At 40.6% G+C, this 23,044-nt stretch overlaps 1 protein-coding gene across 1 annotated transcript in view; it reads left to right on the top strand.

The window, feature by feature from the left end:
- LOC133570122 (phospholipid-transporting ATPase ABCA1-like) overlaps positions 1-23,044 on the top strand; it is a 76,417-nt gene that overhangs the window by 34,886 nt on the left and 18,487 nt on the right. Inside the window, exons 9-37 of the mRNA XM_061922811.2 lie at positions 3,688-3,931; positions 4,022-4,161; positions 4,245-4,361; positions 6,760-6,954; positions 8,483-8,691; positions 8,773-8,949; positions 11,137-11,359; positions 11,455-11,676; positions 11,772-11,976; positions 12,093-12,206; positions 13,577-13,751; positions 13,831-13,962; positions 14,061-14,200; positions 14,319-14,456; positions 16,540-16,769; positions 16,863-16,935; positions 17,004-17,206; positions 17,325-17,376; positions 17,504-17,608; positions 19,312-19,460; positions 20,441-20,565; positions 20,704-20,802; positions 21,169-21,358; positions 21,450-21,544; positions 21,644-21,676; positions 21,759-21,864; positions 21,996-22,070; positions 22,155-22,324; positions 22,417-22,594. Of these exons, the coding sequence (XP_061778795.2) occupies positions 3,688-3,931; positions 4,022-4,161; positions 4,245-4,361; positions 6,760-6,954; positions 8,483-8,691; positions 8,773-8,949; positions 11,137-11,359; positions 11,455-11,676; positions 11,772-11,976; positions 12,093-12,206; positions 13,577-13,751; positions 13,831-13,962; positions 14,061-14,200; positions 14,319-14,456; positions 16,540-16,769; positions 16,863-16,935; positions 17,004-17,206; positions 17,325-17,376; positions 17,504-17,608; positions 19,312-19,460; positions 20,441-20,565; positions 20,704-20,802; positions 21,169-21,358; positions 21,450-21,544; positions 21,644-21,676; positions 21,759-21,864; positions 21,996-22,070; positions 22,155-22,324; positions 22,417-22,594 (4,314 nt within the window). The remainder of the gene's footprint in view (positions 1-3,687; positions 3,932-4,021; positions 4,162-4,244; positions 4,362-6,759; positions 6,955-8,482; positions 8,692-8,772; positions 8,950-11,136; positions 11,360-11,454; positions 11,677-11,771; positions 11,977-12,092; positions 12,207-13,576; positions 13,752-13,830; positions 13,963-14,060; positions 14,201-14,318; positions 14,457-16,539; positions 16,770-16,862; positions 16,936-17,003; positions 17,207-17,324; positions 17,377-17,503; positions 17,609-19,311; positions 19,461-20,440; positions 20,566-20,703; positions 20,803-21,168; positions 21,359-21,449; positions 21,545-21,643; positions 21,677-21,758; positions 21,865-21,995; positions 22,071-22,154; positions 22,325-22,416; positions 22,595-23,044) is intronic.

Raw genomic sequence — 23,044 nt, forward strand, 5'->3', positions numbered from 1 at the left:
AGATAAAATGCAGATGTCACACTAACCTATGCAGTTATCTACCAGGGCTCACACACACACACTCACACACACACTTACTACAGAACCGATAGCACTGGAGATTTATCACTGTCTGCCCAACTGCTGAGTGTCTACACCCCGCCGCACACGCACGCGCACACACACACACACACACATACACACACACACACACACACACACACACACTCACACACACACACACACACACATTCTTGTATGTGTGACCTTCTTGAGACCGTCAAAAAATGCCTACCTCTTTAGGACCACCATTTCTAGATATATAAACATTTGTATTTACACCATTAATAATATATACAAATTATGCAAATGTAAACAAATTTAAGCTTTTAGTTATTTATTTTTTGGAATTTTGTTGTCTGTAATTGGTTTTAATCTTTATTATTTACTTTGTTATTACAGTATGTCTCCATATACATATTTATTTTATTTATGTTTTAATTAATTTTGACCAAAGGGGGCGCATTTTAATTTCTTACACACACTTGTTACTATATATGTTGAACAGAGGAGGAGCACTTTCACATTTTTACACACACTTGTTATTTCATATGTTGACCAGAGGGGGACCACTTTTAAAAACGACACACAGTCAATTTGAAAAATCCCTCCTTTTTGGGACCACCCTAATTTTGATAGATTTCACCACCAGGGGTGCAAATGAGACATTCTCTATTAGATGCAATGGTTTTCTGTATTGGGACCATGATTTTGGTCCTATCTTGTTCACCGGTCCTCATATGGTAGGCACTTTTCCTTGTTGATGTCTCAAGAATGGTAGAAATACAAGAACACACACACACACACACACACACACACACACATTGAGCCATGTCTAAAATACCATTCATAGTGCAACTTATGATCATCAGTACACACCTTTCAATCGCACTCGCACCAGTCTCTGGTATCAAAGTTAAAAGTTAAAGTACCAATGATTGTCACACACACACTAGGTGTGGCGAAATTATTCTCTGCATTTGACCCATCACCCTTGATCACCCCCTGGGAGGTGAGGGGAGCAGTGGGCAGCAGCGGTGGCCGCGCCCGGGAATCATTTTTGGTGATTTAACCCCCAATTCCAACCCTTGATACTGAATGCCAAGCAGGGAGGTAATGGGTCCCATTTTTATAGTCTTTGGTATGACTCGGCCGGGGTTTGAACCCACAACCTACCGATCTCAGGGCGGACACTCTAACCACTAGGCCACTGAGTAGGTTAAACCCGATAGTGTGCTTGTGCGGTTACTGGCATCATATTTTTATGGCGTTACAATGGATGATATAATATGATATGCTTTTTTTTTTTTTTTACATAGACATGCCTGAAAGGTGTTTGGCCACATTTTACATAACATTCTGTTGTTTAGAATATTTGCCTTTAAGATATTATATGTTCAAATATTTATATCTGTTCTGTGCCTGACAAGTGACTTGACAGTTGTTGGCCTTTTTTTGTTGACTGAAAGGCGACTTTTTTCATCCTTACAGTGTTTGACTTTAATGACTTGATGATATTTTATATTGAAATATTTTCTTAACAGCTGAATACTAATGCGTAGAACTCTGCGTTCTTTTCCTTATTTTATCAACATCTGTACACACTATACAGAAGAGTATTTGGACAACAGTAAGTTAGCTTCTACTGCCCTTAATCTAGGGTTTGAATTTGAGATATTTGTGCTGTTGCCTCACAAACTGTTTTATTTAACCACAAACGTGTTTAGTGGGCTTTAGATCAGGGCTGTCACATTCTTCTACACCAAACTAATCCAATTAGGTCTTGTTTTCTGCACTGGGGCACAGTCATGCTGAAACAGACACATGCATTTCTTTAAACTAAATTCTTAAGATGAATAAACGAAACACTGAGGAGTGTAGTATTTAAATAGAACAGGGCACTCAAACTCATATTTTGTGGCCCTGTACTTAACATCATAGTTTTGTGTAATTGCGGCCTGAGCGGCTAATAGTTAAATATATTATTGCAATTTTGAATCCTATTCAAAAGAGCACTAATTTCTTTAACGGTACAAACACAAAAATAACACATTTGGCAACACAAAAAGCAACTTCTGTAAGAAGGCAGAAGTATCTCTGATCATTTCCTGGGGAAATCAACAGTGTCATATTATAAATGTTTTTATATTCAATTTGCCATTTATAATGGCTGAAGGCCTACCACAGCTTTGGGGTGGCTATAGATTTAGGTATAACTACCTTTATATTATATATATATATATATATATATATATATATATATATATATATATATATATATATATATATATATATATATATATATATATATATATATATACTTTATATACACAATATAACATACATCCATAAACGTGGACGCATGTGAAAAAGTGCAATATATTTATCTGTACAGTAATCTATTTATTTATATATATTTATATATATCTATTTATTTTTTATATATATATTTATATATTATTTATATATATTTATTTATTTATATATGCACCTTATTGCTTTTTTGTCCTGCACTACCATGAGCTTATGTAACAAAATTTCGTTCTTATCTGTGCTGTAAAGTTCAAATTTGAATGACAATAAAAAGGAAGTCTAAGTCTAAGTCTAGTCTAAGTCTTTATTTCCCGGGCTATAGAGTGGACCGGCATTTGAGCCACATCCACCAAATTTTAGAATAAAAAATATTTGTACAAATATTAGCCGCGCCATACTATAAGCGGCAGATATATACCGGTACCAAATATTTTGTAAATGTTTGTTTACATACCTTAATTGTTTCCAAACGGTGCCTATCACATGGCAGTAGAACGGCTGATCAAGCAAAAATAGGTTATCGTTATGGACCCCACAAGCTGTACAAGCTAGCCCCCCAATTAGCTAAATGGTCTCAATAGTGACGGTTTGGTGAATTTACGAAACTGAAACAATACAAAAAGAATGCCATTGTAAGTTAATAATACCAACACAGACACTTGCAAACGTGTTAGCATATTCGCTAATGCTAGCAATGCTAGCTTGATCACATTACGATAGCACGTACAGATATGCATGAAAACACTCCTACAGACATCACACATGGGATAATTTAGTAAGTATGAATGGTTTTAGTTATATTGTAAAATTTACAAACGTTGCTTGGAGTGATGAATGAAGAATCCCTAGAAACGCCATTGAAGATTTCACTTATAGTTTAAGGCATGAAATAGGAAGTACATTTTCAACCTACAGCACCTGCATTGAGTGAACTCGTCCAAAAGATGGCTGCATAGCACAAACAATAACACACCTTTTCAGAGTCTCTGTCCGTGTAATATGGAAACTTTTTGTTGAATACAAACAATTATGACCGTTAACACGGCAAAATCCGTAAATTAGCCGCACCGTTTTAGTGTACAAAGCGTTGGAAAAAAGAAGCGGCTTATAGTCCGGAAAATACCGTCATTAAACTGAGTTTGAGACCCCTGACAGAAGTATGTTTACTATGTAGAACCTACATTTTGACTGTTTTTCCGATGAAGAGCTGACCATTTTTGTTTGAGTTGTTGTTCGTGCTCCCAAACTAATCATCACATAGACTCGCAATATTATGGCTGGCGGGGGTCTTACGTTTTTACGCTGACGTCTCCTCTCCTGTGTTTCTCCCTCAAGCTTGCCAGCATGAAGAGTTGGAAAGACATGCGAAATGAGATCCTGTATCTCACTGCGAATGCCACAGGCTCTCCGAATCAGATGTACCAGGCTGTGTCACGTATTGTCTGTGGTCACCCCGAGGGGGGCGGCCTTAAAATCAAGTCCCTCAATTGGTATGAGGATAACAACTACAAGGCGCTGTTTGGAAACCATGGCAACGACAGCGACAACGATCCTATTTCCGCATACGACAACACATCCAGTAAGTGTCTGCATGATCACTGGTATTTAGGTGCCAAACAAAGTAGCCATACAATGTAATAAATGCTTTTTCTTTGTTTGTTTTGTCAAGCTCCTTACTGTAACAGCATGATGCGAAACTTGGAATCCAGTCCCATATCCAGGATGATCTGGAGAGCTCTGAAGCCTTTGCTCATGGGAAAGATCCTCTACACCCCAGATACTCCAGCGACGCAGAGGATAATCCACGAGGTAAAGTGTCGAGAACATTGCTTGAAATCTTTCAACGCATCAACCACTGAATGTCGACTGATACGTGTGATTGTTTGCTCCAGGTGAACAAGACTTTCCAGGAGCTGGGCCTGTTGAGGGACCTCGGAGGAATGTGGGATGAGATGAAGCCCAAAGTATGGAACTTCATGGAGAACAGTGAGGAGATAGACTTAGTCAGGGTGAGTGACCTGCACTCAGAGAACACGCTTGAACATAATAGTCTGTATACCTCTGTGACCTATGTTTAATTATGGTGCTTCCAAAAAGGGGACATTTCATTTCAAAAATACTCATCAAGCCTCACCATCCATCCTACTTTGTTATGGACTAATGTGTTTACGGTTATATATCCACAACAGTCCCCCGAAGTTTGTTTTCCCTTAGGCTGATGAGAATACTTAGAATTGACAAAACAAAGTTATGTCACTCTGTAGTTAAAAGTTAATGCTATGTTTTGGGCGAATCTTACGGGGTTAATTGTGACATTTGCTGTGGCTGGATGCTTGGAACTCCAACTTTTGCTTGCAACTTAAAGCATAACAATTATCTCAAAACACTCTTGAGGTTGGGGCACTCAAGTTAAAGGGGAACATTATCACAATTTCAGAATGGTTAAAACCATTAAAAATCAGTTCCCAGTGGCTTATTATTAACCATCACGCAATATCCCTAAAAAAAGCTTCAAAGTACCTGATTTTAACCATCGTTATAAACACCCGTCCATTTTCCTGCGACGTCACATAGTGAAACCCACACAAACAAACATGGCGGAAAGAACAGCAAGCTATAGCGACATTAGCTCGAATTCAGACTCGGATTTCAGCGGCTTAAGCGATTCAACAGATTACGAATGTATTGAAACGGATGGTTGTAGTGTGGAGGCAGGTAGCGAAAACGAAATTGAAGAAGAAACTGAAGCTATTGAGCCATATCGGTTTGAACCGTATGTAAGTGAAACCGACGAAAACGACACGACAGCCAGCGACACGGGAGAAAGCGAGGACGAATTCGGCCATCGCCTTCTAACCAACGATTGGTATGTGTTTGTTTGGCATTAAAGGAAACTAACAACTATGAACTAGGTTTACAGCATATGAAATACATTTGGCAACAACATGCACTTTGAGAGTGCAGACAGCCCAATTTTCATCAATTAATATATTCTGTAGACATACCCTCATCCGCGCTCTTTTCCTGAAAGCTGATCTGTCCAGTTTTGGAGTTGATGTCAGCAGGCCAGGGAAGCTAGGGTTGATAGGGGGTTTAGCTCGCTCGTCTGTGGGAACAAACTGCCGCCATTGCTTGCTGTGCTACCGAGGTCCTTTGTCCCTGAATTGCTCACACACTCCGGCAGATTCAATGGGGGTCTGGCGGCAGATTTCTTTGACTTTATCGTTGGAAATGCATCTGCTTTGAATGTCGCAGGATATCCACACATTCTTGCCATCTCTGTCGTAGCATAGCTTTCGTCGGTAAAGTGTGCGGAACAAACGTCCAATTTCTTGCCACTTTCGCATCTTTGGGCCACTAGTGCAACTTGAATTCGTCCCTGTTCGTGTTGTTACACCCTCCGACAACACACCGACGAGGCATGATGTCTCCAAGGTACGGAAAACAGTCGAAAAAACGGAAAATAACAGAGCTGATTTGACTCGGTGTTTGAGAAAATGGCGGATTGCTTCCCGATGTGACGCCACATTGTGACGTCATCGCTCCGAGAGCGAATATTAGAAAGGCGTTTAATTCGCCAAAATTCACCCACTTAGAGTTCGGAAATCGGTTAAAAAAAATATGGTCTTTTTTTTTGCAATATCAAGGTATATATTGACGCTTACATAGGTCTGGTGATAATGTTCCCCTTTAAGTCTAGCATTTGAATTGAGGTACCATTGTACACAGATCTAATATCTGAACCCACTGATCATTTTTTAATTAACAGATGAAAACATTTAATTAGGATCAGATGAGGTTCACATGACATGCTTGCTTAGCTAGCTTTCACAATGTCAGCACTGCCTCCCAGTGGTCAATGTTTGAATTACCTTTGAACACTTGTCTATTTTCTTGGACCCTTGAAAAAGTCAAAGTATTGCTCAACAAATGTTTTTCATTCCATATACTGTACACCTATAAATAACACTTTACCTAATCGTTATTCCTTTTAGCAGTGAAGTTAATACATAATACCAGTATTAAATGAATGTGTCAGTGCGTATAATTTTAAGGTATTTTCCCAGTAACCCTTTTATTTTTGTTTAAATGCATCAACATATTTGTATCTGACAATAGCATAATTCATGCTTCTGAAGCTGTGGTATTTTTTGGGTGCCTATTCAGCCTTAACATAGTTTTCATTGTGGAACAGGGTGATAAACGCTAAGAGCGTGGGAGTGAGATGAGATGTGAAAAAGAGGTCACAGGCCACAAACTTTATAGAATAGTACATCAGCAGCAAAAAAATTTAACAAATATCAACTAACCCTTGACGCTTCCAGTTTTTGTTTTATGTCAATATTTAAACCCATTTTTATTGAGCTCATTCTATGTTTTAAAGAACGTATTCTCCTTTTTCTGCAGACATTGCTCCAAAATAACGCCAGCGCCACTTTCTTGAATACTCATCTCAGTGGCACTGAGTGGCGCGTGTCCGACCTGTCGCGCTTTCTCTCCAAGTCTGTGGTAGACCAAAAAGCTGCAGGATCAGCATACACCTGGAGAGAGGTCTTCAACGAAACGGACCAGGCCATCCAGACCATTACCCGCTTCATGGAGGTTAGTATACATTTGATTACATTTTGGCTCAATGAGGGTTGCATTTGAACATAGATTAGTTTAGTCCCTTTGCACACATACACTCGCTGTCATGCTTATGTAATGTCTTTCATTAAGGTTAAGTTGCGAGAAGTAAATAGACAGCTAATTGCCTATGTAGGTCATCTCCTCATCATTGATTAAATGCTCTTGGACCTGCACACTGTAAAATCAAGTCATGGCCAGGCCTAGTGGGTCACTGTGTTCCTCTGTGCTCACTGGGTCATCATGCCAGCCAGGGGCAAGCCTTAGATAAAGATCTACCGCATGTATATTTATTATTGCCTGCGTTCCTGCCCTGCTGTAAAAGGTTTTTTTTTGGTTTTCTCTAATTAAATTCTTGGTGTATCGCCCCGTGACTTCTCAATTGTCATGCTCCGATGATATAAGACCATGAAGATTAGCTTTTTTCCCAGTTAAATTCATGGTTCCAAGAGGAGAGATTGCTTGTCTATAAATCCAGCTAGTGATCGAAAATGCACACACTTGCGTCAGAAAAGTAAACACAGGACATGTCTGGTCCCACTGTAAATAACATACCGACCTACTGACCTACTAGGTGGGATTTACCTCACAAGGAGCTTTCAAGACATACCTGCTGTCATCTCTCACAAGAGCTGTCAAGGCCAACAATAATAAATATGTCTGTTAGAACTGCAGAACTGTTGAGTGCTCATACTGCCTTTTTATCCCCTCTCAAACGCATGGTACAGCTGAGTTTAAATCTGCTGAGTATAGGAAAGGCTCAGCTAATAATGTTGCCCATGTAATGTAATCTCCTAAAAGCCAGCGTCATCTGCAGCAGACATTTGTGTTTTCCATAACAGGGCTAGTTTTTATTATTTTTTTCGACATTTGTAACTCTGACAAAATATACGGGCAAATGTCCATTACAGAGGATGGTTTGTTTTAAGGGAGGTCATATGAAAAGTAGGGTTGTCAAAATAACAAGTTAACTCATGTGATTAATAATAAAAGATAATTCCATTAATCATGTATAGTTGCAGAATATTAATTTATTATTTTTTTGTTTTTTTTATTTAATTTAACTAATTATTTTATTTATTTATTATTATTTATTAATTTTGAGCATGTTGCTCATTTACCTTAAATGTGGATGATTGCCTGAAAAGAAAAAATTTATTGTTCTACGATCAGTAATCAGGTCAAAGATGAGTGAGGAGACGACAAATTTAGTTTCAAAATACACTCCGACTGGACTGTATATAAAACTGCTGCCAAATAAATGAGGTACTTTTAACTAATACATTTTAAAAAAATCCTTTATGACATTCTGATAATAAAATTGCATTTTTGTCAAAATATGTGGGTCTTTTTTAGGTCAATTAAAATTATGTAAGGAAGAAATGTTATTTAAAAAGAGTGATAAAACTGATTAAAATGATGCGTTATTTGTTAAATGTATATTTACTCGTTAAATGTATGTTTAATCCTCAATAACCTTAACCATTCCTCTTTTGCCGCTCAGTGTGTGAACCTGGATAAACTGGAGCCAGTCGCAAATGAAGAGCGCTTAGTTAACAAATCCATGGGTCTGCTTGACAACCAGAAGTTCTGGGCAGGCATTGTGTTTCCTGACATCGCCCACGGCAACAGCTCTGACTTGCCCTCTAACGTCAACTACAAAATCCGCATGGACATCGACAACGTTGAGAGGACCAACAAGATCAAGGATGGGTATGAGAGAGAAGAATCTCACCATTTTTTAAATTACTATTTCATGTTATTGTGCTAATAGGATTGTCCAAATGTTTGCAGCTACTGGGACCCTGGCCCCAGAGCCGACCCCTTCGAGGACTTGCGTTACATATGGGGCGGATTCTCTTACCTGCAAGATGTGATTGAACAGGGAATCATCCGAGCTGTGACGGGCAGCAAGGAAAAGACTGGTGTTTACATTCAGCAGATGCCCTACCCCTGCTACGTGGATGACATGTAAGTGCCTACACAATGTAGAACTAAAACTACGGTCATTTCCGGACTATAGAGACCCGTAAATAAATGCTGCATCCACCTAATTTTAGGACAAATTTTATTTTATACTTACATTGGCCGCACAAGTCTACAAGCAGCAGGTGTGCACATTGAAAATATTTACACAGGTCGCTTGTGTTTATTCGCAAAATTTACAAAAGACAGTGTCTGTAACACGGCATAGAGTATCCTACCAGAGAGTTCTCTGAGCGCAGTCTTCACCCTTCTACTCCTCCAACGTGCTGAAACCACTAAAGTCGTCTTCTTTGGCATGCGGCGGTCTGTCCTTTCGGGATCTCTTTATTGGTCATAGATTTCCTCTACCGATGGCCGGGTCAATCGTCTTTGGCTTTGGGGCTGCGTTGTGTGCATTTCGTTGTCTTCTCCATGACGAGAGTGAGTCTATAACGCTCTAAATGGCTAACTGAATGATTGTGTGAGTGCCTTTAATTTAATGTTAACAGTTTCCTTGGTCCACCGTGACCTGTTAGACCAGGGGTCGGCAACCCGCGGCTCCGGAGCCGCATGCGGCTCTTTGACCACTCTGATGCGGCTCAGCTGCATACTTGCCAACCCTCCCGATTTTCCCGGGAGACTTACGGATTTCGGTGCCTCTCCCAGGGCGAATATTCTCCAATTTTCACCCTAACAATAAAAATATGGACGTGCCATAATGAAACAGCATCTAACGCCCTCTACAACCTGTACAAACAGCGTGCCGTCCCAACCACACGTTGTATGAGGCTTCTGCTTGCACACGTAAGTGACAGCAAGGCATACTTGATCAACAGCCACACATAAACAACTTTAACACTCTTACTGTCAGGACTTGGACTTTGGCGTGGTTTGTTTTCCCATGGTGCAAATGATTTGGACCGTACATGGCATGAAGGTAAATACATATTTGATTTTAACACTCAAAAAAGGAATAAACAAAAGGCGCGCAGAAGTACAAAACTTGGCTATAAAAACAAAAACTCGCACAAAGGCAGAACTATGGACAAAAAAAACAAAAGACACTAACTGTGGCATTAATCAACAAAACTTACTTGCGATGACGTGAACAGGGCAGCATGGACTATGAACATGAAACAGAGTGTCAGGAGTGTGTCAAAAGTGATGTCGCCAGGCTGACTGCCTGGCAACTACAGGCTTAAATAGTGATGACATGATTAGTGAAAACAGGTGCGTGACTCAAAATGTGAAAACGTGAGACAGGTGCGTGACATGACGATGTGAACCAGGTGAAACTAATGCTTACTATGGTGACAAAGGGAGTGAAGACAAGAACTAAAAAGTGTCCAAACACCAAGCAAAACATAACTAAACAAAATATGTGACACTTACTAATATGCGCCACACTGTGAACCCACATCAAACAAGAATAACAAACACATTTCGGGAGAACATCCGCACCGTAACACAACATAAACACAACAGAACAAATACCCAGAATCCCATGCAGCCCTAACTCTTCCGGGCTACATTATACACCCCCACTACCACCAAACCCCGCCCCCCCCAACCCTGCTCCCCCACACATCAACCATCCACCCCCTTCCGTGTGTATAATGTAGCCCGGTAGAGTTAGGGCCCGCACACTGTTTGTACAGGTTGTAGAAGGCGTTAAATGCTGTGCCATCACGGCACGCCCTTATTATTGTTGCTAGGGTGAAAATCAACAGACGTTTGAGAGAATAGTTGCCCTGTAATTCGGGAGTCTCCCGGGAAAATCGGGAGGGTTAGCAAGTATGACGCTGTCAAGCGCCATTCATATAAAACTCGCGGGCCGCACTAACATTACATTTTCATATTAAGGTGCGGGCCGCGTGTCTGAGACCCCTGGTTTATACAAAGCACAAAGCAAAAAAAACTTTGTATGCAGTGTAATTTCATTTTAAATTTCAAAAGAGTTTTGTGGCTCCCATTGTTTTCTTTAATTTGTGAAACTGGTCAAAATGGCTCTTTGAGTGGTAAAGGTTGCCGACCCCTGTGTTAGGCAATTTCATTGGTCTGATGTGATTTATTGGCGACATGTAAAGCTTGTGAACACATCCATGAATGAGCCGCAGCATTATAGTCCGGAAAATACGTAAGCAATTGATTAAAAAAACAGAGTACATTTCTAATTCATGTTTGCTTTCATAGTTTCCTACGGGTGATGAGTCGATCGATGCCCTTGTTTATGACTTTGGCGTGGATGTACTCCGTGGCCATCATCATCAAGGGAGTGGTCTACGAGAAGGAAGCCCGGCTCAAGGAGACCATGAGGATCATGGGACTGAACAATGGCATTTTGTGGCTCAGCTGGTTCATCAGCAGTTTGATTCCATTGCTTATCAGCGCTGGCTTGTTGGTCATGTTGTTGAAGGTAGGTGTAATTATTTGTCTCTCTAGCTGAACACTAACCTGTAAATTAATCTGGAAAGTAATAGATGTCATGTTAATCTCTATCCCTTCTCTCAGACCGGAAACTTGCTGCCTTACAGCGACTCAGGGGTCGTCTTTCTTTTCCTGAGCTCCTTCGGCGTAGTAACCATCATGCAGTGCTTCCTTATTAGCACATTGTTCTCTCGCGCTAACTTGGCAGCGGCCTGCGGTGGAATCATCTATTTCACCCTCTACCTGCCCTACGTGCTGTGCGTTGCCTGGCAAGACTACATCGGATACGGAGCAAAACTTGTTGTGGTGCGTTGATGGAACTCAATCATCCACAAATAACCAGTTTGTAAAATATTGTTTTGTCCGGATTAAAGTGTGTCTACTCACCGTCCTCTCTGCAGAGCCTGCTGTCTCCTGTAGCTTTTGGATTTGGCTGTGAGTACTTATCCCTGTTTGAGGAGCAAGGCGTGGGAATCCAGTGGTCCAACTTGCTGGCCAGCCCTCTGGAGGAGGATAGCTACAACCTGACCACCTCCATCTGTCTCATGCTCTTTGACGCTGTGCTCTATGGACTGATGACATGGTATATTGAGGCTGTGTTCCCTGGTGAGTCTGGACGAATTACTCTTCGAATGCCTTTACAAAAAATTAGGGATGTACTAAAAAAAACAAAAACGTGAATGGCAATGTACTGAAAGACAATGTAATTATTTCCACTGCAGGCCAGTATGGAATACCCAGACCTTGGTATTTCCCTTTCACAAAGACATACTGGTGTGGCGAAAAAGAGAACCAGAACCTCTCAACGCCTTTGTCCACGAAAGGCAACGCTGATGGTACAAATAGTGCTTGTTTTGTGAAGTTAAAAATGTTTTAAGTAGAGCCAGCTTCTGGCATAAACAGTCATGCGGTTGTTTAGGTTCATAACCGATCACTTCAGTAGCTGATCATCACCGCGGTCGATGTTCTCTGCAGCTGTTTGCTTGTCCTACTTTGATGGACTGAATTACCTCATGGATACAGTTATCCTTTTTTTCTGCTAAACTTATATACCTTGAGTCAACATGTTCTTTGTAATAGTTTTAGTTCAGTTGAGCAGCATTCCAGCCACATCCATTCAGATGCTCATTTAGCATCGCTTTGAAGGCTGTCGTCGTGACATATTTACAGCCGTTTTTCTAAAACGGCCATACTATATATTTTTACATTGTAGACAAACATTTCCCCCAAAGATATGTCTAAATAACATGTGTTTCTTCATAGTTTTTGCCCGTTTATTATGTTGTGTTTACATTTTCAATTAATGTTGACGGGGCATAGCAGTTTTGAATTGGCTTCACTGCGGTAGGAGATATCAACCAATTTTTTTTTTCCAATATTTTTACTTTTTCATATAACTTTGGACATTATCTGAAATATAAACACATGATATTGGATTGAACTGAATTGTAGTTGTCAATGTAATCTTTTTGTTTATTGTTCATATGTGATTGTCTACAGTAAATACAAATCTATTTAAATGATAATAATACATTATAAACCTACTTGAAATACGTTTTTATTGTATGTTTCTGTTATGCACACACTCCGGCTTCCGTAACCCGCCTGGTTTAGTCTCTGCTTTTTTCCCGTTCCGTTCGGAACTCGAACCTGGGTCGTCCAGCATGAGAGACGAGCATGCTAGCTACCGAGCTAAAAGCCCATGCTATCAACCCAAGAGTCAGGGATTGAGGTTTACTTCGGTACACATGGCCAAGCCTCTCTGGCTGGCCTCCGTTACACATGACCAAATCTCCTTCTGGTCGCCAAAGTAATACAACAAACCCTCCGTTTATCGTTGATAATTGTTTCCAGTCCCGGCCGTTGTAAATTAATTTCCTCGAAGTAAGAATTATTAATTATGAATGGAATATTTTTTAAAGCTCGAGGATAAAAAACCTGTTTAAGAGTTTCTAAATATGGTTTCTAACGTGAAGAAAGCCCTCTAGCCATGAAATAACATCCATATAGTCACCTGTACAAGCCGCAAACCTTTAAGTGCGATTTGGAGAGAGAATGTATTACAGTACTCACTAGGCTGCAGTCAGCCCTAGTGTGTTACACAAGTAATATTAAACAAGGGTCGAACATCTTGTTTAGTGCCACAATGATATAAAGCTACAACTGAAGCTAAGATGCTAATATTGGTCTTGAATTGTATCTCCAGCTGTGTGCATAGAGGAGGAGCCAAGCCACATTGAGCCAGGTGTTTACATTGAGAACCTGGTGAAGGTCTATAGCCATGGAAACAAACTCGCAGTAGATGGACTATCCCTGAGATTCTACGAAGGACAAATCACCTCCTTCCTCGGCCACAATGGAGCTGGAAAGACCACAACAATGTACGACAACACACCCTTCTTGTAAACAGAGCTCTGTGTTGACGAGTTACTGACTTGTACCTGCTTCTTTTTACGACAGGTCGATCCTGACAGGGTTGTTTCCGCCCACCTCAGGAACGGCCTACATCCTGGGCAAAGACATTCGCTCAGAACTTAGCAACATCAGGCAAAATCTGGGTGTTTGTCCCCAGCACAATGTTCTTTTCAGCATGTATGTGGAAAGTTTTGGTCACATTTGCATTTAAGCATTTTGATATTATTAGAAATTCTCTTAACATTTATTTGTGGTCTGACCGAAAATAAATCCAGGCTGACAGTGGAGGAGCACATCTGGTTCTACGGCCGCCTGAAAGGACTGCCTGCGGAGATGGTGAAGGCCGAGATGGAACAAATTGTTAACGATGTTGGATTGCCTCACAAACGACAGTCACGCACCAGCACACTTTCCGGTTGGCTCTATTATTTCTCATTTCAAAACCTTTCGCGCATTAATATTTGTGTTTCATGCAAGAACTTGTTTTTCTTGATATACTAAAAATTGTTTTCTTCCCTTTGTTGTCAATTCAGGAGGGATGCAGAGGAAGTTGTCTGTGGCCTTGGCTTTTGTCGGAGGCTCCAAGGTTGTGATCTTGGACGAACCCACTGCTGGTGTTGATCCTTATGCACGTAGGGGAATCTGGGACCTGCTTCTTAAATACAGACAAGGTACAGGAAACAAGAACAATCTGGGTGCAGACCACCGCCAGATTGTGAACAGTTAAATTAAAAACACTAATCTTGAACTACCGTAATTTCCAGGCTATAGAGCGCAATTAAATATAAGCCGCACCCACCTAATTTTTGGCAGAATTTGATTTTGTACATATATCGGCCGAACAAGCCTAAAATCCGCAAGTGTAAACATTGAAAATAGGAACTTACAGGAAAAGTCATTGAGTGCAGTCTTCGTCCTTCTCCTCCGCCTACGTACAGAAACTATTAAAGTCGTCTTCTTCGGGGCGCGGCGGTCTGGCCTTTTGGGCCCGTAAGTGATGGTTAATTTATGTTCCGTGCGGCAGCTGTTTCCTTTTCCAACAGTCGGGTTGATCGTCTTTGGCTTTGGGGCTGTGACGTCACATCGGGAAGCAATCCGCCATTTTCTCAAACACCAAGTCAAATCAGCTCTGTTATTTTCCGTTTTTTTCGACTGTTTTCCGTACCTTGGAGACATCATGCCTCGTCGGTGTGTTGTCGGAGGGTGTAACAACACGAACAGGGACGGATTCAAGTTGCACCAGTGGCCCAAAGATGCGAAAGTGGCAAGAAATTGGACGTTTGTTCCGCACACTTTTCCGACGAAAGCTATGCTACGACAGAGATGGCAAGAATGTGTGGATATCCTGCGACACTCAAAGCAGATGCATTTCCAACGATAAAGTCAAAGAAATCTGCCGCCAGACCCCCATTGAATCTGTCGGAGTGTGTGAGCAATTCTGGGACAAAGGACCTCGGTAGCACGGCAAGCAATGGGAGCAGTTTGTTCCCGCAGACGAGCGAGCTAAACCCCCTGGATGTCTTGGCTCACACCGTCCCTTATGCCACCGAAGATGATCAAGAGAAGAATATCGACTCTAGCTTCCCTGGCCTGCTGACATCAACTCCAAAACTGGACAGATCAGCTTTCAGGAAAAGAGCGCGGATGAGGGTATGTCTACAGAATATATTAATTGATGAAAATTGGGCTGTCTGCACTCTCAAAGTGCATGTTGTTGCCAAATGTATTTCATAGGCTGTAAACCTAGTTCATAGTTGTTAGTTTCCTTTAATTCCAAACAAACACATACCAATCGTTGGTTAGAAGGCGATCGCCGAATTCGTCCTCGCTTTCTCCCGTGTCGCTGGCTGTCGTGTCGTTTTTGTCGGTTTCTCTTGCATACGGTTCAAACCGATATGGCTCAATAGCTTCAGTTTCTTCTTCAATTTCGTTTTCGCTACCTGCCTCCACACTACAACCATCCGTTTCAATACATGCGTAATCTGTTGAATCGCTTAAGCCGCTGAAATCCGAGTCTGAATCCGAGCTAATGTCGCTATATCTTGCTGTTTTTTCCGCCATGTTTGTTTGTATTCACTGTGTGACGTCACAGGAAAATGGACGGGTGTTTATAACGATGGTTAAAATCAGGCACTTTGAAGCCTTTTTTAGGGATATTGCGTAATGGGTAAAATTTTGAAAAAAAACTTCGAAAAATATAATAAGCCACTGGGAACTGATTTTTAATGGTTTTAACCATTCTGAAATTGTGATAATGTTCCCCTTTAATGTTTACAATTTAATTGGTCAACTGTGACCAGTTTGAAAGTTTCATTAGTCTGATATGACAAGGCTAAATTTATTGGCGGCATGTGAAGCTTGTGAAAATCCATAAATTAGTCACAGAATTGTATAAAGTGTATAGTGCACAGGGTGGGAAAAAATGTATATCAGTAGTAACTTGTAGTCCGGAAACCATGGTAATGTAAAGAAAAATAGAATCTAAAGTCTACAAATTTAACAATCACTTTTGAAACATTGAGTGTTTCCAAAGTGTAATTGGGTGGTTCTTAAAATAATACTTATTATACCATTGTAAAAACCCAGGTTGACGTACTGTACCTAAAAACATGCAGATCAAAACATGATCTCCTGATGTAAGAACTAGAGATACACATCAGTAGTTAGTAATGTTTAAAATGATCAGTTTTGCATATGATAAAGTAGAAGAACATCGATGTAGACTATAGATAACACTAATTGTCCATTTGGCAGGCCGCACCATTATCCTGTCAACCCATCACATGGACGAAGCAGACATCCTGGGTGACCGCATTGCCATTATCTCCCACGGCAAGCTGTGCTGTGTCGGCTCTTCGCTCTTCCTAAAGACCCAGCTGGGCACGGGCTACTACTTGACCCTGGTTAAGAGAGACTACGATTTGGCACTTCAGTCTTGCAGGAATTCTGCCAGCACCGTTTCCTATAGCAAGAAAACCGAAAAGGTAAGCAAAAAGCGAGTGTTAATTATCTTCACTTGCATGGTTGTGATGATGCTATCTTGTTCTTGCTTAACTTTGATTTGTGCTTCCACACAGGAGGATAGCGTGTCTGAGAGCAGTTCAGATGCAGGCCTTGGCAGTGAACCAGAGAGTGAGACCACCACAATTGGTAACACAAAAGTTTCAATTAATGTTGACTTAATACATTGGTAACGCCTGTTTATTTTCACCACTCAGACGTTTCCCTCATCTCCAACGTGATATTTAAGCATGTCTCAGAAGCTCGCCTGGTGGAAGACGTTGGACATGAGCTCACTTACATCTTGCCCTACCAGTCAGCCAAAGATGGAGCCTTTGTGGAGCTCTTCCATGAGCTTGATGACCGTCTCACTGACCTGGGAATATCAAGCTATGGCATATCTGACACCACCCTAGAGGAGGTAAAGAACTGGAAAGGCTTCAGTACTGCAGAATGATTTACAGTATCTTTCATGGGAATATACAAGATTGCTAACAGCTTTTGTTGATGTTTAATTTACTGTGTGTCTTCTCATTCAGATTTTCTTAAAAGTTGCTGAAGACAGTGGAGTCGATGCTGTGGAACTTTCAGGTGAGATTTGATGGAATTAGCATTTTATATCATAAAACTTTGTTCAACCCATTTTGTACGCATATGAGAAGACACAAATAAAACGGATACGTAAAATAATCAGTCTGATGGTGGCGTTTATTTGCAGACGGAGTAGTGCCAACGCGGACTCGTCGCCGTCATGCATTTGGAGACCATCAAAGCTGCCTGAAGCCCTTCACAGAGGATGACTTTGACTGCAACGATTCTGAAGGTACACAGCAGGAACTCCTTTACACAGCATTGCAGTGTCTTATTATTTTCATGTATAAAATGTACGGCTGTTGAAATTAACATGCTAATGTGAATTAATCCATTATCATTATTAACCTGGTTTATAAAATGTACGCAATTTAGCAGTGCAGAATAACTCAAAATCCCTTAAATGTCTGTGGCAACGCAATTCGGGCAGTTTGTCCAGGTAGTGTCCAAGTCAATATGGAAGATGATAAACAAAGCATTGGTCCTCTTAATGGGAAATGTGAGCAAAAAGAAAACATGAGGAAACAGTCGGCTGATAGAGTATTATTCACACTCTGCAGGAATGAGTTTTCTTTTCACAGAAGTTACTTCCCGCCTAAAATAGCACATTAAAGGGGAACATTATCACCAGACCTATGTAAGCGTCAATATATACCTTGATGTTGCAGAAAAAAGACCATATATTTTTTAACCGATTTCCGAACTCTAAATGGGTGAATTTTGGCGAATTAAACGGCTTTCGTTGTGACGTCACATCGGGAAGCAATCCGCCATTTTCTCAAACACCGAGTCAAATCAGCTCTGTTATTTTCCGTTTTTTCGACTGTTTTCCGTACCTTGGAGACATCATGCCTCGTCGGTGTGTTGTCAGAGGGTGTAACAACACGAACAGGGACGGATTCAAGTTGCACCAGTGGCCCAAAATGCGAAAGTGGCAAGAAATTGGACGTTTGTTTCGCACACTTTACCGACGAAAGCTATGCTACGACAGAGATGGCAAAGATGTGTGGATATCCTGCGACACTCAAAGCAGATCCATTTCCAACGATAAAGTCAAGAAATCTGCTGCCAGACCCCCAGGAAAAGAGAGCGGATGAGGGTATGTCTACAGAATATAATAATTGATGAAAACTGGGCTGTCTGCACTCTCAAAGTGCATGTTGTTGCCAAATGTATTTCATATGCTGTAATCCTAGTTCATAGTTGTTAGTTTCCTTTAATGCCAAACAAACATACCAATCGTTGGTTAGAAGGCGATCGCCGAATTCGTCCTCGCTTTCTCCCGTGTCGCTGGCTGTTGTGTCGTTTTCGTCGGTTTCGCTTGCATACGGTTCAAACCGATATGGCTCAATAGCTTCAGTTTCTTCTTCAATTTCGTTTTCGCTACCTGCCTCCACACTACAACCATCCGTTTCAATACATGCGTAATCTGTTGAATCGCTTAAACCGCTGAAATCCTAGCTAATGTTGCTATAATTTGCTGTTCTATCCGCCGTGTTTGTTTGTATCGGCATCACTGTGTGACGTCACAGGAAAATGGACGGGTGTATATAACGATGGTTATAATCAGGCACTTTGAAGCTTTTTTTAGGGATATTGCGTGATGGGTACAATTTTGAAAAAAACTTAGAAAAATATAATAAGCCACTGGGAACTGATTTTTAATGGTTTTAACCCTTCTGAAATTGTGATAATGTTCCCCTTTAATAACACAAAAGTAATACCAGGTGTAGATAAATGTTTGTTTACAAAAACAGACGATGAAAATGATATCGAATAAAAATGTACGGTTAGTCAACATTAATCCACTGCAATCCGGTGAATAATCTGATTAAACAAATGATTGTTTGACAGCCCGAGTAAATATATCAAATGGAAAAAATTTTTTACTCAGTTTTCCTTATTGCTCATTTGTGCTCTGCTGTGTCTTTCCAGAATCTCGTGAGACCGACTGGCTTAGTGGAATAGATGGTAAAGGCTCATACCAGGTCAAAGGATGGAGTCTAAAGCGCCAGCAGTTTGTAGCGCTACTCTGGAAAAGATTCCTGTATGCTCGGCGTTCCAGGAAAGGCTTTTTCGCCCAGGTATGCCGATGCTTTTTTTTTGTTAACATATTACTCATCTGGACAAAATCGTCAAATCTTGAGAAATTGAACATGGAAGTAAATGTGGGCTTGGTCTTCTCACAGTTATTTCACACCAAACAATGTTTTATGTCCTTGCATCTCAATTATATTCTGACATTAAACATAAATTAATTATTACTGTTAAGAACTTGATAGTATTTATCTATTTATCTGTACAACGTACTGTGTGAGTAACATACCTTATACATGCTGCTGACGACAACTCGTGTTTTTCAAAATTCTCCATCTCTCTGCCTCTGTTAACTCCGTACACATGTGTTCCTGTGTACTTACTACTTCTACTAGGTACAACAGGAACCTGTTGGTCAAATTTGGCACTGCTGCCACCTAGCTGCAGGCTTTTATATTGTCCTAACATGAATACTATAGTGTGGACACAAATAATGAAAATATTCCCTGCTGCTCGAGGCACCCACTGGGGGTCCGACCCACTGCTTTATGGAAATAATTTTTTGTGCAATAGGGAAAAGTTACTCTGTAACAGAAAAAAGGCGTCCTTAAACTTTTTTCACAAAATTGGATGTATAGAATTGTCCAAAATATCTTGATACAATTAAGAATTAGGGTTAAAGGACAGGGGTTTAGCCCGATTAGTAACTAATAAATTGATAAGTATGTTTTATTGTTTTTGTTTATGTACTAGTTAGACAATGTAATGTACCATACCATACCAACTTTATTTATAAAGCCCTTTAAAGACAAGCACAGTTGAAAAACAAAGGGCTGTACACTACAAAAAAATGGAGGCAAAGGACAGACTAAAAAATAACATTTAAAACAGAAATAAAAATACACATTTAAAAAGCAAATATAAATTACCCTAAGAACAGTTTGTTAGATAATGTAATGTAATGTAATGTCATGTAAATATTTTGTGTGTTTTTAACAAACATTTCGTATGTTTTGTTTGCCTCCAGATTGTCCTCCCAGCTGTATTTGTGTGTATTGCGCTGGTGTTCAGCCTAATTGTGCCTCCATTTGGAAAGTACCCAAGTCTGGCTCTGGATCCTGGAATGTATGGGGAGCAGTTTACCTTCATCAGGTTTGCTTGGAATCTTAAATCCTAGTTGAGATATAAAAAAAACAGCTGAGAAACACTTTTTGTCTGTCTTTAGCTACACTGAACTGAATAGTGTGATAAGACACAAACACACTAAATACAACAATTGTGTCTTTACAGTAATGACTTACCCGAGGACCCTCACACCAACAAACTTCTTGGAGCTCTGACAGACAAACCAGGATATGGAACACGTTGCATGGAAGGACAACCCATTACGTGAGTACTTCATCTTTCATAACTTAATTTTCGGTGAGATCAATATAGCATCTCTACAGGTGGTTCATATGGCCCCATTTGTAGCGGTTTACCTGATACATGAAACGTGACGAATTGCGGGGGTGCACTATCCACTTTGGCCGCCAGACTGCAGTGTTGAATATCTTAATTTTTTTTTTTTGCCAATTCCATCTTTGACCACAGCATCAGTTTTGCTCTGTAGAGTGGCGCTTTCCATCATTTTCAGCAGACCGCATTGCAAAATGATAAACCCCTCACGCGAGATCCACCCAGGAATGGGGCCATATAAACCCCTTCCCTACTATAGGTATCAAACCATACAATCATATTCTCCATATGCTACAGGGATACTCCGTGTGCAGCAATGGAGGACGAGTGGTCCGTTCCACAAGTACCTCAAAGTCTCAGGGACATGTTTGACAAAGGCAACTGGTCCATGGAGAATCCATCTCCTCTGTGCGAATGCAGCTGTGAGGGACGCAAAAGGATGCTGCCCGAATGTCCAAGCGGTGCAGGGGGTCTTCCACCGCCACAGGTTAGCAACACCCTATCATTTAACTCAATTGTACAGTATAACTGTTTGAATTACATGTAAATTAACCATTTTGTCTGCTTTTTGTATCCAGATTAGGTTAAGCGATAAAGACACTCTTCAAAATTTGACTGGTAGAAACGTGTCAGATTATCTGGTGAAGACTTACGCTCAGATCATTGGCAAAAGGTAGCGCTGATTACCCATTTTATCGTCATCATTAGCATTCCCATGTATTTTTGAGAAAATGTTTATAATTAAACCTCTTTCTTGTCTAACTCATCACAGCCTGAAGAACAAGATTTGGGTCAATGAGTTCAGGTACCTTTATCTGACATTTAATCTGTTTATTGATTTCATGAGTGTATCTGGGTTTTGAATAGTTTACAATATCTCTGTATAGATACGGTGGCTTTTCACTCGGGGCCAGAGGCTCTCAGCTTTCAGCCCACAGCGACCAGATCGATGATGCCATTGCTCAACTCCGCAGACGCTTCCATCTAGAAAGGGTGAGAGATTTTATTTGTAATATTTTGTAGTGTTTTCTATGCATTCTTCTTTGTGGCATGTTTTATTAGACATGCTATTATGTCTTCTGCAACAAAACAAAACATGACTGACCGGTCTTTGTCACCTCCAGGGGACAGCTGCAGATCGTTTCTTCCGTAGTCTCTCCAACTTCATTCAAGGGTTGAACACCAACAATAATGTCAAGGTTTGAGCTTTCTCACATGCATATGAGGCGGTCATGTAATAATACTACATCAGCAATAAACTTAGATATCATATCTGTCCATAGATCTGGTTCAACAACAAGGGCTGGCACAGTATCGGCTCTTTCCTCAACGTGATGAACAATGGAATCCTTCGAGCAAGCCTGCCAGCCGGCAAAGACTCTGCCAGGTTTGGCATCACTGCCTTTAATCATCCTCTCAACCTCACCAAGGAACAGCTGTCACAAGTGGCACTGTAAGTGTTCATTTTGTTGCTAAACCAAAAGTAACACTGACAAAGAAACTAATCAGTGACTTACCTTTTAAACCCTTCAAATGTTTCCTCAGAATGACAACATCAGTGGATGTGCTGGTGTCCATCTGCGTGATCTTCGCCATGTCCTTTGTGCCGGCCAGCTTTGTTGTTTTCCTCATTCAGGAGAGGGTGAACAAGGCCAAACACATGCAGTTCATAAGCGGAGTGCAACCATTCCTCTACTGGCTGGCCAACTTTGTCTGGGACATGGTAAGACACGTTAGCAGTGGTGCAACATAGGTTTACAGAGTACATGCACTTTTCGTTAGGGCTGGGATATTTAACTAAATTGTTTTGGTGGCCTCTTTATCAGAAAGCCAAAGACCCGAGGGTCGGACTTATCCCTTCACTTATTCTTACAAACCCCGTTTCATATGAGTTGGGAAATTGTGTTAGATGTAAATATAAACGGAATACAATGATTTGCAAATCCTTTTCTACCCATATTCAATTGAATGCACTACAAAGACAAGATATTTGATGTTCAAACTCATAAACTTTATTTTTTTTGCAAATAATAATTAACTTAGAATTTGATGGCTGCAACACGAGCCAAAGAAGTTGGGAAAGGGCATGTTCACCACTGTGTTACATGGCCTTTCCTTTTAACAACACTCAGTAAACGTTTAGGAACTGAGGAGACACATTTTTTAAGCTTCT

The sequence above is a fragment of the Nerophis lumbriciformis genome, linkage group LG27 (assembly GCF_033978685.3).
Source record: "Nerophis lumbriciformis linkage group LG27, RoL_Nlum_v2.1, whole genome shotgun sequence".
In the NCBI taxonomy this organism is placed as follows: Eukaryota; Metazoa; Chordata; class Actinopteri; order Syngnathiformes; family Syngnathidae; genus Nerophis; species Nerophis lumbriciformis.